Source organism: Sphaerodactylus townsendi, linkage group LG01 (genome assembly GCF_021028975.2).
Source record: "Sphaerodactylus townsendi isolate TG3544 linkage group LG01, MPM_Stown_v2.3, whole genome shotgun sequence".
Lineage (NCBI taxonomy): Eukaryota > Metazoa > Chordata > Lepidosauria > Squamata > Sphaerodactylidae > Sphaerodactylus > Sphaerodactylus townsendi.
In genome coordinates, this window is record NC_059425.1 from 99517543 (window position 1) to 99534057 (window position 16515).

The 16515-nt window shown below is 41.6% G+C and overlaps 2 protein-coding genes across 7 annotated transcripts in view; one reads left to right on the plus strand and one right to left on the minus strand.

Annotated features, from left to right (window-relative positions):
- Positions 1 to 1955: 1955 nt before the first annotated feature.
- On the minus strand, positions 1956 to 12759 carry ARMT1 (acidic residue methyltransferase 1). 3 transcript variants are annotated; one of them, XM_048488715.1, is made up of 5 exons: positions 12493 to 12759; positions 9604 to 9709; positions 7892 to 7923; positions 4132 to 4297; positions 1956 to 3129 (listed from the first exon to the last, which is right to left on the minus strand). In XM_048488715.1, exons 1-5 carry the CDS (start codon positions 12552 to 12554, stop codon positions 2365 to 2367), a joined length of 1131 nt encoding a protein of 376 aa, XP_048344672.1. In that variant the 5' UTR covers positions 12555 to 12759; the 3' UTR covers positions 1956 to 2364. The 3 variants fall into 3 exon arrangements, with proteins under 3 accessions (XP_048344672.1, XP_048344654.1, XP_048344664.1); XM_048488697.1 differs by lacking the exon at positions 7892 to 7923 and adding an exon at positions 7308 to 7543 and having other exon boundaries at positions 12493 to 12757; XM_048488707.1 differs by lacking the exons at positions 7892 to 7923; positions 12493 to 12759 and adding exons at positions 7308 to 7543; positions 10907 to 11151.
- Position 12760: 1 nt separating this feature from the next.
- Positions 12761 to 16515, plus strand: part of RMND1 (required for meiotic nuclear division 1 homolog) — a 28665-nt gene continuing 24910 nt past the window's right edge. The window contains exons 1-2 of one of the 4 annotated variants that reach the window (XM_048488738.1): positions 12761 to 12903; positions 15830 to 15923. The gene's annotated coding sequence lies outside the window, so the exon portion shown is untranslated. Of the gene's footprint in view, positions 13010 to 13033; positions 13196 to 15829; positions 15924 to 16515 lie in introns of those variants that run through there. The other 3 variants (XM_048488753.1, XM_048488727.1, XM_048488749.1) reach the window with 3 other exon arrangements.

Consider the following 16515-nt stretch of genomic DNA (forward strand, 5'->3'; position numbering starts at 1 on the left):
TGCTTGCTCCCCCTTCCTTCTCTTAATCTGAAGTATACATTGCTCCATGGAAGTAATTACTGGATGGTTGCCAGAATGGAGTACCCGTATTGATGGACACTGAGGTATGTTGTGCTGAAATATACTAAAGTATTGCTTGCCTATAACCCTGATTCTATTCAACAAACTATAAACTTCTGAAGCTCTCCATACTTGTCCCATCCACACAGATTGAATGTGATGGGAAGGGCAAAGGGCAAAAGTGGCCCTACCCCACCTCCCACCCCCTGCAAGATCTCAGGCTTGGGAACACGATACCTACCAGCAAAGGAACTGTCTGGGGATGTTGCTATCCAAATACTGATCGAAGGGATGGGGGGTGGAGGAGTGTACACATAAACCCATCATCCATGGATAGGAACCATGGTAATGAACTGACATACAGAGGTTGGAAGCCGGGCCAATGCTTTCTGCACACTCTCATCAAAACACTGTGTGTACAATGCTTAATTATTCCAATTAATTACTGTCTATGTTTTCCTTTCTATGCCTGTTTTGGAGCATTGTTCTTTCTAATCTCAGGCTTCTGAGCATGCAACATTCATTCCCCACCTTCTAAGCTTGAACCTTAATCCTATTCACACAGACAAGGAAGTTTACACATGTTGCCCTGAGCAGATCTTGTTACACACAATTTGAAAGCAGATGCCTCAGTCATTTTGGGTTCAGACTCAGCCCTACAGCAGCAATTTTGTGCTGTTGTCTATTACTTTGTTAAATTTTCACAAGTGGACCCCAGGCTTAAAAAGGCTGAAAATCCCTCCTCTAAACTTCTAAAGAAGCTAGCAAAAACACTTGCTGTACATCTGATTTATGGAATGCTGAATTATAAGGAACAGGTCTACTGACAGTCGCCATGTCTTCCCAAAGCCCCAGGCTAAACTGCAATTAACAAGAGCCTAGAACTGATAGAGGCTCACTAATTGTAGCATTTTTCTCCCGCCCCACCCCTTCATGCAGCTTCCACCCACCACTAATAGAATTCCCCATGCCCTAGACCAGGGGTAGGGAACCTGCAGCTCTCCAGATGTTCAGGAACTACAATTCCCATCAGCCCCTACCAGCATGGCCAATTGGCCATGCTGGTAGGGGCTGATGGGAATTGTAGTTCCTGAACATCTGGAGAGCCACAGGTTCCCTACCCCTGCCCTAGACAGATCAAATATTGCTAGTGTTAACCCTTCCTTTCTTTTACCTTCTGGGCATTGGCTTTAATCCTGCAATCAGTTGACAAAAGATGCTGAAAATTGTGGCTCTTTCCTAAATTCCCATCCTGCCAGTTGTCCTTTCTGACTATACTCATAGTTTCCAAAGTCATAGAACATATGTGATCTAATCATTGTGTGGGTCAACAAGTTGCACTGGGAAAAGCCAAGGGGACAAAACTGTCCTGTCCTTTTAGCACCACGGTCCCACTGATGGGAGGGAGAAGAGAGAGTGATTCTGTTCCCTCTTGCCACTGCATATCCCTGACCTGCATGACTATTAAACCACAAAGGTCTTATGTCTCCCCAAATAAACTTCCCAGGGCTAGAAACATCTGCTGAGAGGTGGGGGAAACATGGGAAAGTTCTGCAGCCCTTGCATCCACTGATCATGGGATCCAACCAGTGGTGGGATTCTGCAGGTTCGCACCACTTCGGTAGAACTGGTTGTTAAAATGGTGCTTGTAAACAACCAGTTGTTAAATTATTTGAATCCCACCACTGGATCCAACCTACTGCTAGGAAGAGGCAGGGCATAAAGTCCTAGAAGACCGCTGGTCAGCCTGACAGGCAAGACCTTCTGTTTCTGTAGTTGCCCAAAATGTTTCTAGGGGTCATGAAATCTCTGAAGACAGAAAAATGATGCTCTGGCTTGGTTGTTTGTTTAAAGCACAGTGGAACTATACACATTTCACACATTATTCCCAAGGATATTTTAAGCAATCATTATTTATTTATGATCTAGCCAGTCGACAACTCAAGTAGCTTTAAAATAAGACTCTGCTACAGGAATTCAAGCCTGTTCACCTCTATTGTATGTATGCTACAATCGATGAGGTCTGACACATGCCAGTTATTAAAGTATCTCTCATTGTCTGGAGTTCTTTAATTATAAAGCAAAATATTTCATAGAATAAATAATATTTTGGACATTTTGGACAAAAATACCAGAATCTCTGAAGTGTAGCAATTGTATACCACTTTAAAAATAACACTAAGACACTTTTTAAAAGAAAAAAGAACATGCCCATTGAAAGCCAGTGGTCTTTCAAGTCTTTCATGCTTGATTAGCAATGAAAACATTTAGCACGGTGTTTATCCTTCATATAATTTAAGCCAATCACGAAGCCGCATCAAACTGCACTACACCATATTTCCCAACTACCATCCACTCAGGTTCAGTATTCATGAGCTGTTCACCCTGCCCAGGTTTCAATCCAACCTGAACATCAGATTTTAACGTTCTTAAGCTACAGAGGGGAGCAGGATGAAAACTGTTCAAGGCTTGATGGAATGGCACTGTGAAGTCCCATTTTCGATCCCCTGTTAACTTCCTATAGTTCAGATCACCTTTAAAAAGAATTACATTGGCCTTCTGCAACTCAGCATACAAATCAGGAGCAACCTGAGCCATGCTCGAAAACTCATGTGGCAAAGTCCAGAAAAAATGATCATGATAAACCCAAACCCCATTTTTCATGTTTCCCTCCCAGCTCACGCCACATTTTGACATCCACTTGTGATTAGACGACTGCATTTGTTTAATAGTGCAACTCAAGTCACGATTTGTAGTATCCGAAACAAACCATGGAATACTTTTTCCGTGGAAGTGGATTTCAGTAGCTAGCTTTGATGATACCAAAAAGTCAGCTAGTGCAAGATCAGCAATAAGCTCAAATCCAGCATTATCCAGGACTATGTCGATTCTAGTCATGGTCCGTGAATTCATTTTCTTCTCATTTATAAGGAGTGACCAAATCTTTTCCATGTGATCCACCAAAATAAAAGATTTTAACTCTTCCAGAGATTGCAAAGGATCTGACTTTTGAGAATTATCTTCACCACCTGAGATTGACAAATCACATTTATTGCCCCACAGTGAAACCTAAAAGAGAGAAAAGGACAAGTCACACTTTGTGATATCGAAGCCAGGCATTTCAACAATCTGTTGTACACCAAACACATTTAAGCTCTGATCCAAAGGCATGTTTTTTACAGCTGTAATCCCACCAATCAATTGATTGGCAGGGAAGGAACACTGAATCCAGTCCTTTTCTTCCCTCTAGTCCAGCTAAAGATATACATGCTGGAGCATGCTTCTTTTGGACTGTGGCTCTGCTTTATATTGGGAAATTGCACATTCTACCCCATCAACTTAAAGCACTGATGATCAGTGACTCAGGAGCCACCCATGGCTCTTCTGAGCACTATTCTTCAATGTGACACTTATCCCATGTTTCAGGAAAGTGAGCTAGGCCCATACCCAGAGGGGCTTGTGGTTGGCAGGTGATTCCCACTCTGAAACAGCTGCCACCAAAGCAACATGTAAGCTGTGAGAATTCCTGGGGTTCAGGCCTCATCCCAGGGATGGAAACAGATTGTGACTCTTTTGGTTGACAGCAACTATGAATGTGGCTCTCCTTGAGCTACTGAGTGAGTACTGCTGGGCTTACTTGTTTAAAATGAAAAGTAGGAATTAGGCAATTGTGCCAAATACAGAATGAATATGAAGAGTGTGCTACAGACTGTTAATCAGATTGTGTGCATGGAAAAGTTTTAATGAGTAGGTCTCATACTATTTTTGGCTTTTGATCGTACTTTTCTTCTAAGCCCCACTAATATTGTGAGAAGTCTATCGCAGTTCTCGAGACATAAAAATCTTGCAGGAACCGAAAAATATATAGCTGGAGGCTTTTAAAGGAAGAGCTCAGCATTTTCCCACACCACTTTTAAGTTATTTTGATGATGTGAAAGTTTTTGAACAATTCATTCTGAAAACCTGATGTAAACAACAGCACTGTTATCTCACCTATGGAAGCTTAAAACACATTTTGCAATTACAGCATATTTGTAATGTGTGTATCAACATTAATGTTATCAATTTTACCTGCAAAAGCTTAAAAAATTCCACCTGAAGAAGTTTTTCATTTAGGCCTGATAAATTTTTCAGCAGTTCTTGGAGGTATGTAGTTAAAATAACAATAGCTTGCTCAGATTCAAAGAAACCATGTACCTTTTCTTCATTAAATACATCAAAATCACTTATGAGAGGACTAAAGAGAAAAAAACAAATATAACTATTACTGAAAACTGCACTCACATATCAAATTTCTTCCTCTTCACGTGATATCATTTGCAGCACTTCTGCACACATAAAAGGGGTGGACACCTGCCATTGGCGTCACATGGGGATGCAAAATCGTCCCCAGACCCCCTCTCCAGGGGCAAGGAGTGGGCAGGGCACGGACAAGCCGGGGGGGGGGGGGCGTGGGCAGGTCGTGCCCCGGGCGCAATTTCCTCTCCCTCCATCCTTGAGGAAAGGTAGCCAGTTCAACACCCCTGATAGTAGTGTTTCCCAGCCTGTGGATTGAGACCCCCAAAGTGGGTTGTGGACCAGCCCTCTCTAATCGCTGGCCCTGCCATTTCCATTGTACTCTTTTGTATTTGGGAAACCAAGGTCCAACTCTGGAAAGAGGACCTTCCATATTATACATTAGTTGGTATTTTTACATGATTGCATATACACGTTGATTGAGTATATTGTGTCCTGGTGGTTACTACAATGAGAGTCTAAGGCTCATTCCACACATGCAGAATAATGCACTGTCAAACTGCTTTCAGTGCTCTTTGAAGCTGTGCAGAATAGCAAAATCCACTTGCAAACAGTTGTGAAAGTGGTTTGAAAGCGCATTATTTTGCATGTGCGGAAGGGGCCTTAGAATCTGAAAGTGGATTGGAGGTTATAATGGAGAAGTAGAGGGTGGTCAAAAGCTGGAATGTAACCTGTGTATGTCAGAATGCTATTTAACATTTTTATCAATGACTTGGATAATGAAATAAAGGGCAGGTTAATCAAATTTGCAGATGATACCAAATTAGGAGGGGTAGCCAATACCCTGGAGGACAGGGGCAAGATTCAAAATGTTCTGGACAGATTAGAGAGCTGGGCCAAAATTAACAAAATGAATTTCAACAGTGATAAATGTAAGATTCTACACTTAGGCAGAAAAAATGAAATGCACAGATATAGGACAGCGGACACCTGGCTTGGCAACATTACATGTGAACAGGATCTGGGAGTCTTAGTAAACCACAGATTGAACATGAGTCAGCAGTGTGATATGGCAACCATGAAAACCAATGCAATTCTGGGATGCATCAGTAAGAGCATAGTGTCTAGATTGAGGGAAGTAATTGTACCACTCTACTTTGCATTGGTCAGACCTCACCTAGAGTACTGTGTTCAGTTCTGGGCACTGCAATTTAAGAAGGATATTGACAAGCTGGATTGTGTCCAGAGGAGGGCAACCAAAATGGTAAAAGGTCTGGAATCCATGTCCTATCAAGAGAGACTAAGGGAGCTGGGGATGTTCAGTCAGGAGAAGTGAAGGTTAATAGGGGACATGATAGCTATGTTTAAATATTTGAAGGGATGCCATGTTGAAGTGGGAGTAACCTTGTTTTCTGCTGCATCAGAGACTAGAACATGGAGTAATGGATTCAAGGTACAAGAAAAGAGATTCCATCTAAACATTAGGAAGAACTTTCTGACTGTCGGGGCTGTTCTGACAGTGGAATTCACTGCCTTGGAGAATGGTGGAATCTTCTTCTTTGGAGGTTTTTAAACAGAGGCTGGATGAACATATGTCAGGAGTGCTTTGATTGTGTGTTCCTGCATGGCAGGGGGTTGGACTTGATGGCCCTTGAAGTCTCTTCCAACTGTATGATTCTAATCACTCCTCCCTTTACTCCCAATTCTGAAACATGCAAATCACTTCCTGGTGTCCGTTACATTTGTATTATCTTCCAAAAGTCAGGGACTTACTGTATTTGCAATTTTCCATGTAGAAAACTAAGCAATTTATACTTTTTACATAATTTGTTTATAAAAATACCACAAAACACAAGCACAACCAATATGCACAGTAAACATGTCGAGTTCACAAATAAAAAACAAATATACACAATTCTTTCATCATTCTTATTTTCTTATGCATATCTTTCCACCAGCTTAAGATTTTTCTAAAAATGCAGCCAATTGTTGCCAATTTTTGTTATTTAAAATATTCTTGGAATTTTGAATGGCTATTAATTTATTAATAATAATTCATGTTTACTTTTAAAATAGATAAATATGCTCAATAAGACAAATTTATATGTTGTTATAATGGTATATTTCTTATTATTAAAGCAGAAAATAGGTTTAGAATTGAGATTAAATATATGTAATACGGGCAGTCAATCCAGAGCCCCTGGAAGGCCAGGGACGGCGCTGCTGCAGTGCCACTCTAATACCTCCAGAGAAATTTCTGGAAAGAAAAAAAGGCAAAAACAAAACAAAACCAAGAACAAAAAATCCCCACCACCAAAAAAGCTCTCCTTCCACAGGGCTCAATGGACTTATGCCACCCAAAAAGATGGTGTACATCAAGAACCTGGGCCACGGTGCAGGTAGCCGCAAACCTAGGTTGGAAGCCAACTAACTTTTGCTCCACCCCCAGGAACAGCCAGGTTCTCCCCCCACAATCCTGGTGACCAATTGAAATGCCCGTACAGCTCTGCGGACTGGACTTCCACATTTTGTTGCTGCAGAGCTGAGGGACAGCTGGCCACTGGTGTTTTACCCCCTCTGCTAGCGGAGGGTGGGTAGGCTCCTCAACACATTGGTGCAGCCCCACACCACCTCCTCAAGTGGATTCAGTTTCCCCATGGCCCATTCATATTTTTTCCATCAAATATTTTTTCTAAAAGGGGGAAGGGGAGTTTCATTTTCACCATTTTTCATCTGCTAGAAAGTGGAATGTCAGAAATGAAGACGAAATATAGATGAAAGTAAAACGTGTCAATCTTACAGATTGAAGAAATATCATAAAACTAGCAAAGTATGAAAAAGTTCCAAAATATTTCAAAATCTGAAGTAAGAAATATAGTCCAAATTGAGTTTATAAATGAAGAAAGGAATATTTCTAGCCCTCAAAAATGAGCTCTGCTTTCCTTTAAGTCTGAATTCTTTCCCAATTTCTTCATCCAACAAATGGAAGCCATGCAAAAAGTTATACTTACTTTTGAACTAATGCCTCATGAATTCTACGATACATGTAACATTCTACATATAACCATGGTGATTTATACCAACTTGGTGGTCCATTTGATAAATTCTGCTGATATTCTAGGTACTGGTTCCACAGAGCAGTATCAGGCAGGTTATCACACAAAGCAATCAACTGTTTGTCTGTCTGCAGCTCATTACGTAACTTGGAAAGATAAGCTATAGCTTTCTTCTCTGCTTCAATACCTTTCTAAGATAAAAAGGGAAATAAATTTTCCAATCCTAATAAGTATTTGTTTACAAACATTCACTTTCAATAATCATATTTGATACATAATATCCTTTTATGTATCTCAACACTTAAGTAGGAGACAGTCAAGAATTCACTTCAAAAGCACACCGTCCAGATCCTGTAACTCTCAGCATAGCAACTGTGACAGGCAACAGTCTCCCACTTAAACTGAATTCTTAGAGAAAGTTTCCTGTATACTCTGTTCCACAGACAGATGATAGTAGGGTTGTATGTTCCTCTATCACAGCACAAAATATGTCAGACCTTCTTGGTTGTAGAATGCTCCACCTGGGGCCTCCTGCTTACCTAGCCCTGCTCCCCCAAATCCGTTTGAAAATCTGGAAGTGAAAATACATTTTTGCATAAATGTTCTTGTATCAAAGTGCCATGTTCAATAATGCACAATATAATGGTTTTGACAAAGGCAGAACAGGAAAATGAATAATTCCTATATTCATTTGAGCCAATTTAATGCAGAAGCATACAACTTTCTCAATCGCTGCACCTAAACAGACCAAACTATCATCTTTCTGTGGAACAGAGAATATATAATGATTTAAGCCAGTGGTTCTCAACCTGTGAGTCAGGACCCCTTTGGGGGGGTTGAACGACCCTTTCACAGGGGTCACCTAAGACTCTCTGCATCAGTGTTCTCCATCTGTAAAGTGGATAAATGTTAGGATTGGGGGTCACCACAACATGAGGAACTATATTAAACGGTTACAGCATTAGGAAGGTTGAGAACCACTGATTTACGCCAAGGTAAGTAGAAGTAGTGAAGAGTACAAGGAACAACCTCATACAGTAGTAAATCTATCAGTTTCCTCACAAGTTCGCAAAGCACAAAATGCAAGGTGCTGTTTTCCTTCCACAGGATCCAACAGTTTTAAATGCTTATTTGTAGAAAATGAATCTTGTCACCCTACTTCCACAGTCATTCTGCTGTTTATGCTAACTAAAAACACAGGAAGGACAATGACATTTAAATAGGCATAGCAGAAATGAAAGCATCAGACACTGTACATTTTCACCTAGGAATAAGTCCTGCAGACCTTCAGAGGCCATACAATGAGAAATGAGTCTCCATTTCAATTTGGAGGTATTTTAGCATTGCGTGGGTTTGACTATTGCGAGAGAATCCTAAAAATTTCATTGCCTCTCTATTCCTACTAAAGGTATTTGCTAGCATAAGCTATATGGTTCTTTCTAAATAGTTATGAAATCCATCTACATGAAACAAGGACTTGTGACAAGTTCAGCACAGCTGAAGATGTTTTTGATGTATATTAAAATAAGAAACATCTGGATACCAGCTGCAAACATTTTTTTCCCTGCAGGTATCTCTTATTTTTCAACCCTTCAAATGCCTTCCACATCCCACTCTGATAGAACTGGTCAAAAAAATTTAAATGTATTTTATTCCTAGCAGTGTTAAACCTAATACGTGGCTCTCTTTTCATAGGCCAATACATCCCACAGCATTTTAATTTTCTAACAGCAGTGTGGAATTCTGTGTTATAAACAAAGCACTCCATCACATTTCACAGTAGCAACTTCAAACACTGTCTCTGCTATTGTCTGAAACAACACCTAGTAGTCAGAGCTTTGCACTAAATATCTCTGAGAAAACAAAGGAAATGACAAGAGGAAAAAAACATTTTTAATTCAGAACAGAGAAATAAATAGTGTAGGACAGGGGTCTGCAACCTGCGGCTCTCCAGATGTTCATGAAGTACAATTGGCCATGCTGGCAGGAGCTGATGGGAATTGTACTTCATGAACATCTGGAGAGCCGCAGGTTGCAGACCCTGGTGTAGGATAAAAGGGCAGAACAAGACAGCCAACAAAAAGAGAGCAAAAAGACCAACAGACACTTAAGGAAGAATACAGTGCAAACATACTTGGAATAGAATCAACACAGAGGAAGGTTCTTTAATCATGCAGACCAGCACAGAAAGTTACTGAAAGGCTTTTGGCAACTTTAAGAGTGAAAGGAATCAAAGATAAAAGCTTCTTACTTCTCCATGTTCTTCAAAGAATTCATTCCTATGTCGATGCAGTGTATCAATAACTCTAGTAAGGATCTGAGGCAGCCTGTCTTTAATTGTATCATATGCAAAGGATCTAAGAACAACAAAACAACATCTATCGTAAACAGCTGCTTTACTCAAGAGTGAGAATAGTAACCAGAAATCTAGAAAATGGTAATATTTGGATTCAGACTATTCTTAACAATTATTTTACAAGTTTACATCCTTCATCACCACATCCCAAGTAAGTAGAATTAATATACTCCTAGCATACTCTATCCTTAAAGCTGAAAGGTCTTATTCCTGTATCACTTGCAAACTTCAGGCACACTCTGATAATAATTTCATATTTGATTATCAAAAAATATTACTTCAGGTACCTAGACAGATTTTCTGGAGGAAGTTATGTTGTCTTATTCCTGCACAGCGTTTACTGTGGCACACATATAGTTAACATAGTCAAGTGATTTCCCAAAATTGCATCAGACTAATAAGACTTTATTAAGAACTTGGTAAAATGAGCCCAATACTAAAATGTGTAGCAATAATTTGGTACAAAAGTTTAGCGCCTTGAAAAGCTTCCTAACTTAATTTTCCTAACAGCGACTAATCATCACAATTGGATTTGCAAAATTTTAATATGAAAGTGTGAATGTGAAAATTAATATATAAACAGATGCATAAACAAATATTATAATCTGTCCCTGCACAAAAATATTGTAATTACGTTTGGTTAAATTTAAATAATTAGTGATAGATCTGTAATCAAATACCAGGTTTGTTAATTTATCATTGGAACCTTAAGCCTCACTGCTATTGCACCGAGCCAGCAGTTCTCCAAACCTCCCTAACTTTTCCATTTCTAAGTTTTTACACACATAACTCAGCTTTCTTTCCCACAAGCATTCCTTCCTATTCCATCCACTCCAAAATAAAATGCTCCCAAGTTCTCAGCCAGTCACTCACAATGTTCCTTCTGCTGGGTTTCTCCAAACATACCTCCTTTACTCTTGATCTAAGAAATATTCCACTGCTAAATCTACCAATCTGATTGGAAACCCTGGCCTCTCTGTTCGTTTCTCTTATGCCATTGGAACACTGTGCTCTTTCTTAGAACCCTGTATGACTTTTTTTCAGCCAAACTACACTCTCTATTTCAATTACAGAAGTAACACTACCAACATTTTACTTAAAGTGTCTCCTTTTCAGTCATTAGACACTGCATGTCAACATCATCCCGAAAAGCAAGGAAGACAGCTTAAGGGTAAGCAAAGCCAGTCTGTAATTGTACCTATATAAAGAGACTGGAAGCTCATTCAGAGATGGGATTGCCATTATCAAAATCATTAAAACAGAATGTGATTCTCTTCAGGACTGGAGGGTCCTTTCCCACGTTTCAGTTGCCTCCCAGAGGGAAAAAATATAGTTACAAGATTAGATCCAGGAATTTACAGATGTGAGCATCAGCAATCGTACCCAGGTTCTCTTCCCTGCTCTTAGTAAACATACATAATTTGTGAAAAAGATCCAACACTTTCTCCTTCATGCATCTGAGTTTTGCAAAGGCAGCAGCGAACTTAAATGTGAAAGAGGATAAGGAAATGGAGGGGTGGAGGTTTGTTCATCAGAGTATTTATTCTCAGATGGGGAAGAGATTTCCAGATGGGGGAAGAGATTTCTGCTTGCAAAACCAAAATGTATTGAAATGCACATGCAAGTAATACATAACTGAACTGGTACATTTTTCAGTGCCACCACTTATGATACTATGCCTGGAACAGAATATATACCAGATACTAAAAACATCACTCTCTAATATGCACAGGTGCAATTGTATTTTCTCTCTTTTTAAAAAAAAGGTTTTGCCAGTTCTAACCGTTGGGCACACTTTATTCTTCTGCAATCTGCAGTCCAATCTTGAACATGTTTACTCATGAGTAGAAACCTAAGCAGTTACATCCTTCTACATCCACTGAATTCTGCAAGTTTAAGAAGGTGTAACAGTGATAAATATTTGACTGTCCGCCCTCAGAAAACATGTTTAGAAACAAACCTGGCACACGCAACAGAATGAGACAGTCGAGCTCTGAGAATACATAAGAAACTACACCACATCTGATTACTGGCTGGGGGCATACATTTTTAATTTTTTTTTACATTAACAAGAAACTACAAAACCCCACATCTCTGCAACTAGAAAAAGCACATTATGCAGACAAGCTGGGCTGAAACTTTTTTGAGGGAACGTGTGTGTATCCAAGGGTCGCCCCACTCCTGAAACCTGCTAGCCCACTCCACAACTCAAACTTTCATGCAGGGGCGCAGGCCGATATCTGCTTTGCACCGTAGATTGCCCTCATTCCCCTGGCAGCAACGGCGGGGATGCTTGGGAGCATCTGTGAACCCATAATACACTCAGGACGGAAAGCGGAAGGAAGTCACAGGAAGAACTGACACCCGCCCACACCCTGCCTTTTCCTGCCAGCAGACGGGGAAAGGAAGGGAACGAAGGAGGACCTTGGGGGAGGACCTTGCAACTCCCCGTGTAAAATGCATTGTCGAAGGCTCTCACGGCCGGATTCAACTGGTTCTGGTGGGTTTTCCGGGCTGTGTGGCCGTGGTCTGGTTGATCTTGTTCCTAACGTTTTGCTTGCAGTGTGTAACAGACTTCTCTCTGTGATACACCTCTGAAGATGTCAGCCACAGATGCAGGCGAAACGTTAGGAACAAGATCCACCAGACCACGGCCACACAGCCCGGAAAACCCACCAGAACCCCATGTAAAAATCCAGCTCCCTCCTTTTTCGCCGTCGCTTTGCCCTTCCCCCGCGTCTGTCCATCGGAGTCGGGGGGGGGGGGAGGCTACACGCAACGCACCCCTTAAACTTGCCCGAGAGCGAGACAGGCAACACTCCCACCTGCGCCGCCATGTTACTCATTCGTCCACAGTCCTCTCTTTCGCGCCGCAGAAGCGACACGGCTCTCGTACAAGGCTCGTTCTCTTTGGCTGAGTGCTCCGTTCGCTGGGGGCGGGCCGGGGGAGACAGCCAATGCGGTGCCTGCTCTATGGACGGAGCGGACGCGTGACGAGAAGTTTTGTGAGGTCACCTGGAAACGGCGACGAGCTCGTGCCTTTTTCAGAGGCTCTCGGGGCGGGGCTAAGGGAGGAGCTACGGAGGCTTCACGTGGGGAAGGTCGAGGGAAGAAGAGACGTCAGACGTCGATCTCGCCGCTGAGCGCGAGCAGGGGTGCATCCGGCTTCGCCTCTTCCCCTCGTAGCAGAGCCAGGTCGGTCAAAGTCTGCAGAGACGCGAGGGGCTGGCGATGGCGCCCAGGGCGAACACTGACATTGCGCCTCCCCAGCATACCGGCTTTACAGAAGGGGCGACATCAGGTGCTTGTGAAGATGGCTCTAGGCTGCCGGTCCTTGGCCTCACTTTGCAGGAGGGGAAGGGAACAAACAGGACTGTCAGCCTTGCTTCCTTCCCTCCCCCAAATAATCCACCCAAAACCTCGCAGGTTCCTCCAGGAACCCCAGCCACAAGCCGCCCATAAGGCAGAAACGGCGGGGAGCTGAGAGGTGGGTCATCGTCCCCCCCCCCGCCCCCCTTGACGCCCAGTCGTTTGGTGAGGAGTGCGGTAGCTCCCCTGCCCTAAGAGCTGTGCTCTTCCCGCTAGTCCTTTCGTGTTCGTGGTGGGGTTGAAGAGGCAGTTCTGGTCTGATTTTCAGTCTCTAATAAAATGAGGGCCTATTAATATAGTGATACTTGCCTGAGGAGATAATTCGGGGTATCTTTGCAGTGGCTCTCCTCCTTGGAAGGCAGCGTTCAGAAGGCTGGCCTGCCACAAGTTTTTCAAATAACCCCCCCCCCCCCCCCCCCCCCAGGTCAGTATTGTCACAGCAAGCGAGCTAAACAAGCGTCTTTTGCAGTGAAAAGTTTAAGGGCCGGCCCCATTGCGTCAGATTAGTGGCCCCTCTGCACTGCATTCCTAAATTGTGTCCCTTTCTAAATCCGTGGATGTCAGCAGAGTTAGAGAGGAGTAACTGTGCTTGGAGTGGCATTACTTGGCTGCTGTTGTCTCAGCACTCAAGCAGATGTTTCTGAAGAAGCCTGCGAGTGGTGTTAAGTTAGTTCTCATGGGTAGTGCCTGTTGATAGAACTGGAATTTGACCAGTTTCCTTTTAAAACCATCAAAGCACGTAGCCATTGCATGTTAAGAATTCAATAAATTAGGTATATTTCATGTTGTTCCTTTTGTTTGAATTTATTGTGTATTAACTTAAAGCATCTTGTCTACAAGGAAGCGCTAAAGAGCATTTTATTTGTAGAAAAACATATTGGGGAAAGGGAGAAGATGGATAAGTTTGTAACACTGAGCATGGTGTGCAGATGGATTTTTTTGTCTCCATCTCCCAGAATACTTTATCTCAGGACTGTTCAAAGTTAATACACATAGATTCAAAACAAAAGGAACGACGGGAAATATATCTAACACTTCACACAGACATACTGTGAATCTGAATCTGAAATATTAATCTGGTCACCCCTCAGAAAGGATACCTTAGAATTCTAAAATAAATGCTGAAAGGATTAATCAAAATTATAGAAGAAGAGTTTGGATTTATATTCCCCCTTTCTCTCCTGTAGGAGACTCAAAGGGGCTTACAATCTCCTTGCCCTTCCCCCTTCACAACAAACACCCTGTGAGGTGGGTGGGGCTGAGAGAGCTCTGAAAAGCTGTCACTATCCCAAGGTCACCCAGCTGGCGTGTGTTGGAGTGCACAGGCTAATCTGAATTCCCCAGATAAGCCTCCACAGCTCAGTTGGCAGAGTGGGGAATCAAACCCGGATCCTCCAGATTAGAACACACCTGCTCTTAACCACTGCGCCACTGCGTAAAATGCTAAAGAGCATTTTATTTGTAGAAAAAACATATTGGGGATAGGGAGAAGATGGTTAAGTTTAACACGGAGCATGGTGTGGAGATGCAGATAGGTTTGTCTCCATCTCCCAGAATACTTGCTCTCAGGACTGTTCAATTGTTTTGATTAATCTTTTCAGCATTTATTTTAGAATCCTAAGGTATCCTTTCTGAGGTGTAACCAGATTAATATTTCATCTTCACAGTATGTTTGTACGGGGGTATTAGAATACTGTCCATCAGCTTCTTTCACAAAACTCTGGAATGGTTTTTGCTTTCTTCTGCTATGTCCTGAGTTATTAGATGGGTTAACTGATACATCCCATATATTTGTAACTATTCATGCTTATTTGTGAGTAAGTTCCAATTATCTTACTAGAATTTATTAACTTGCATAGGATAACATTGTTAATATATGCTATTGGTGCTATTGTTCCAAATTGAGTTTTGAAACCTCAAATTTAGCTACCCACTTTATAATACATGACTCTATGACTACATGAGTTGCATGCCTTAGGATCATGGTTACATATAGAAATGTATTACATAAACCTGGTAGCCTAGAGTAGGTAATAGAAAACTGTGCAAATGTAATATTCAGTGTGGTGTAGTGTTTTAAGTATTAGGCAAGGATCTGGGTTCCTGGGTTCAAATCCCCACATGTCATGAAGGGGGTGGGGTCAGTCACACACTTTCAGCTCACTGTTACCGCATAGGATTATTTTGAAAATAAGATTTGCAAGGGAGAATGATGTATATTACTCTGAATTTCTGGGAGAAGAATGGAATAATCTATTAAATAGATTAACTGATATCACTTGTATTTGTCCCAAGCACAGATCCCTGCTGATTGACTTGCAAGGATATTCTGTACTATATTACGAGATTACCAGTAGTTCTATTTGTTCAGAACATTCCTATAGACATTCTCAGTTCATTGAAGCATTGTATCCTAACACTTCTGCATCTTTATTCTGTTGTCTGTATAGATTCCCTCTTTATTTAGAAATACATCGCACTGACTACCACTTAAATGCACGCAGCATGATGTCCTTTTTCAGGTTTTTCTATAGATCTGCATTACTATGCCCAAATTTTAGGTATATTATGTATTTAATTAGTGTAGTGGAATATTTTGTTTTTCCTTTGAATTTGGTTTTGGTAGTGAATTTGTCCCCCACCCCCTCACCCCCCAAAATCTGTCTTTCCTTACATCTGTTTTGCTAATACAACTGCATCTGTGTACTTGGAGCTCCTGTGACAAAATACTTTAATTTTTTTAATCATATAGATGAAGGACTGGTCACACGTGTGGGAGTTAATGCTGCTGTAAAGGACAGTCTGGACATACATTGAAACATCCAATCTCTCTGGAGAATCATAATGTAAGGATCAAATGTAATGTTGTGTGAAATTGTGATGGTAATGTCAGCTTTGAATGAGGATGTCTGCTTCTAAACTCATTATGTTTTTTGCCCTTACCCAAATCAGCACTAACCTTCTGTTTTGTAGAGTAAGATAACTGAGATTCTTAGATAACTTGAAACTGGATAAAAGGGCATAGTTCTTCCACCTGTGGCTGAATCTTTCTCAAAAGAAAAGAGTATATAGTGCCAGACCTCTACTGCTTCTCTTCACCCCAGCAGACAGTTCAATAGCACCTTTCCCGCCATTAGAATGTCTTTTCTGCCAACTTTTCCCTCCTCCAGCTCTTCCATTTTTGGCTGGGCTGCCATATTTTCCTTGAATGTAGCAATGGCTACAGTTTGCTGGTAAGAGGAGAAAGGTTCCACCTTCAGCAGGAGCTTTTCCCTCCTTGGTTCTTAGATTTTCACAGGACACTCAGCAAAGAATGAAGTTCCTAAGAAGTAATGTTGATTGTATCCAACAGCAGTACTAACAATTTGGATGCATATGGTTCTGGGCTCTGTAGATGTGTAATTTATTGGTGAATGGTGTTGAGTCCTCATCTAATGT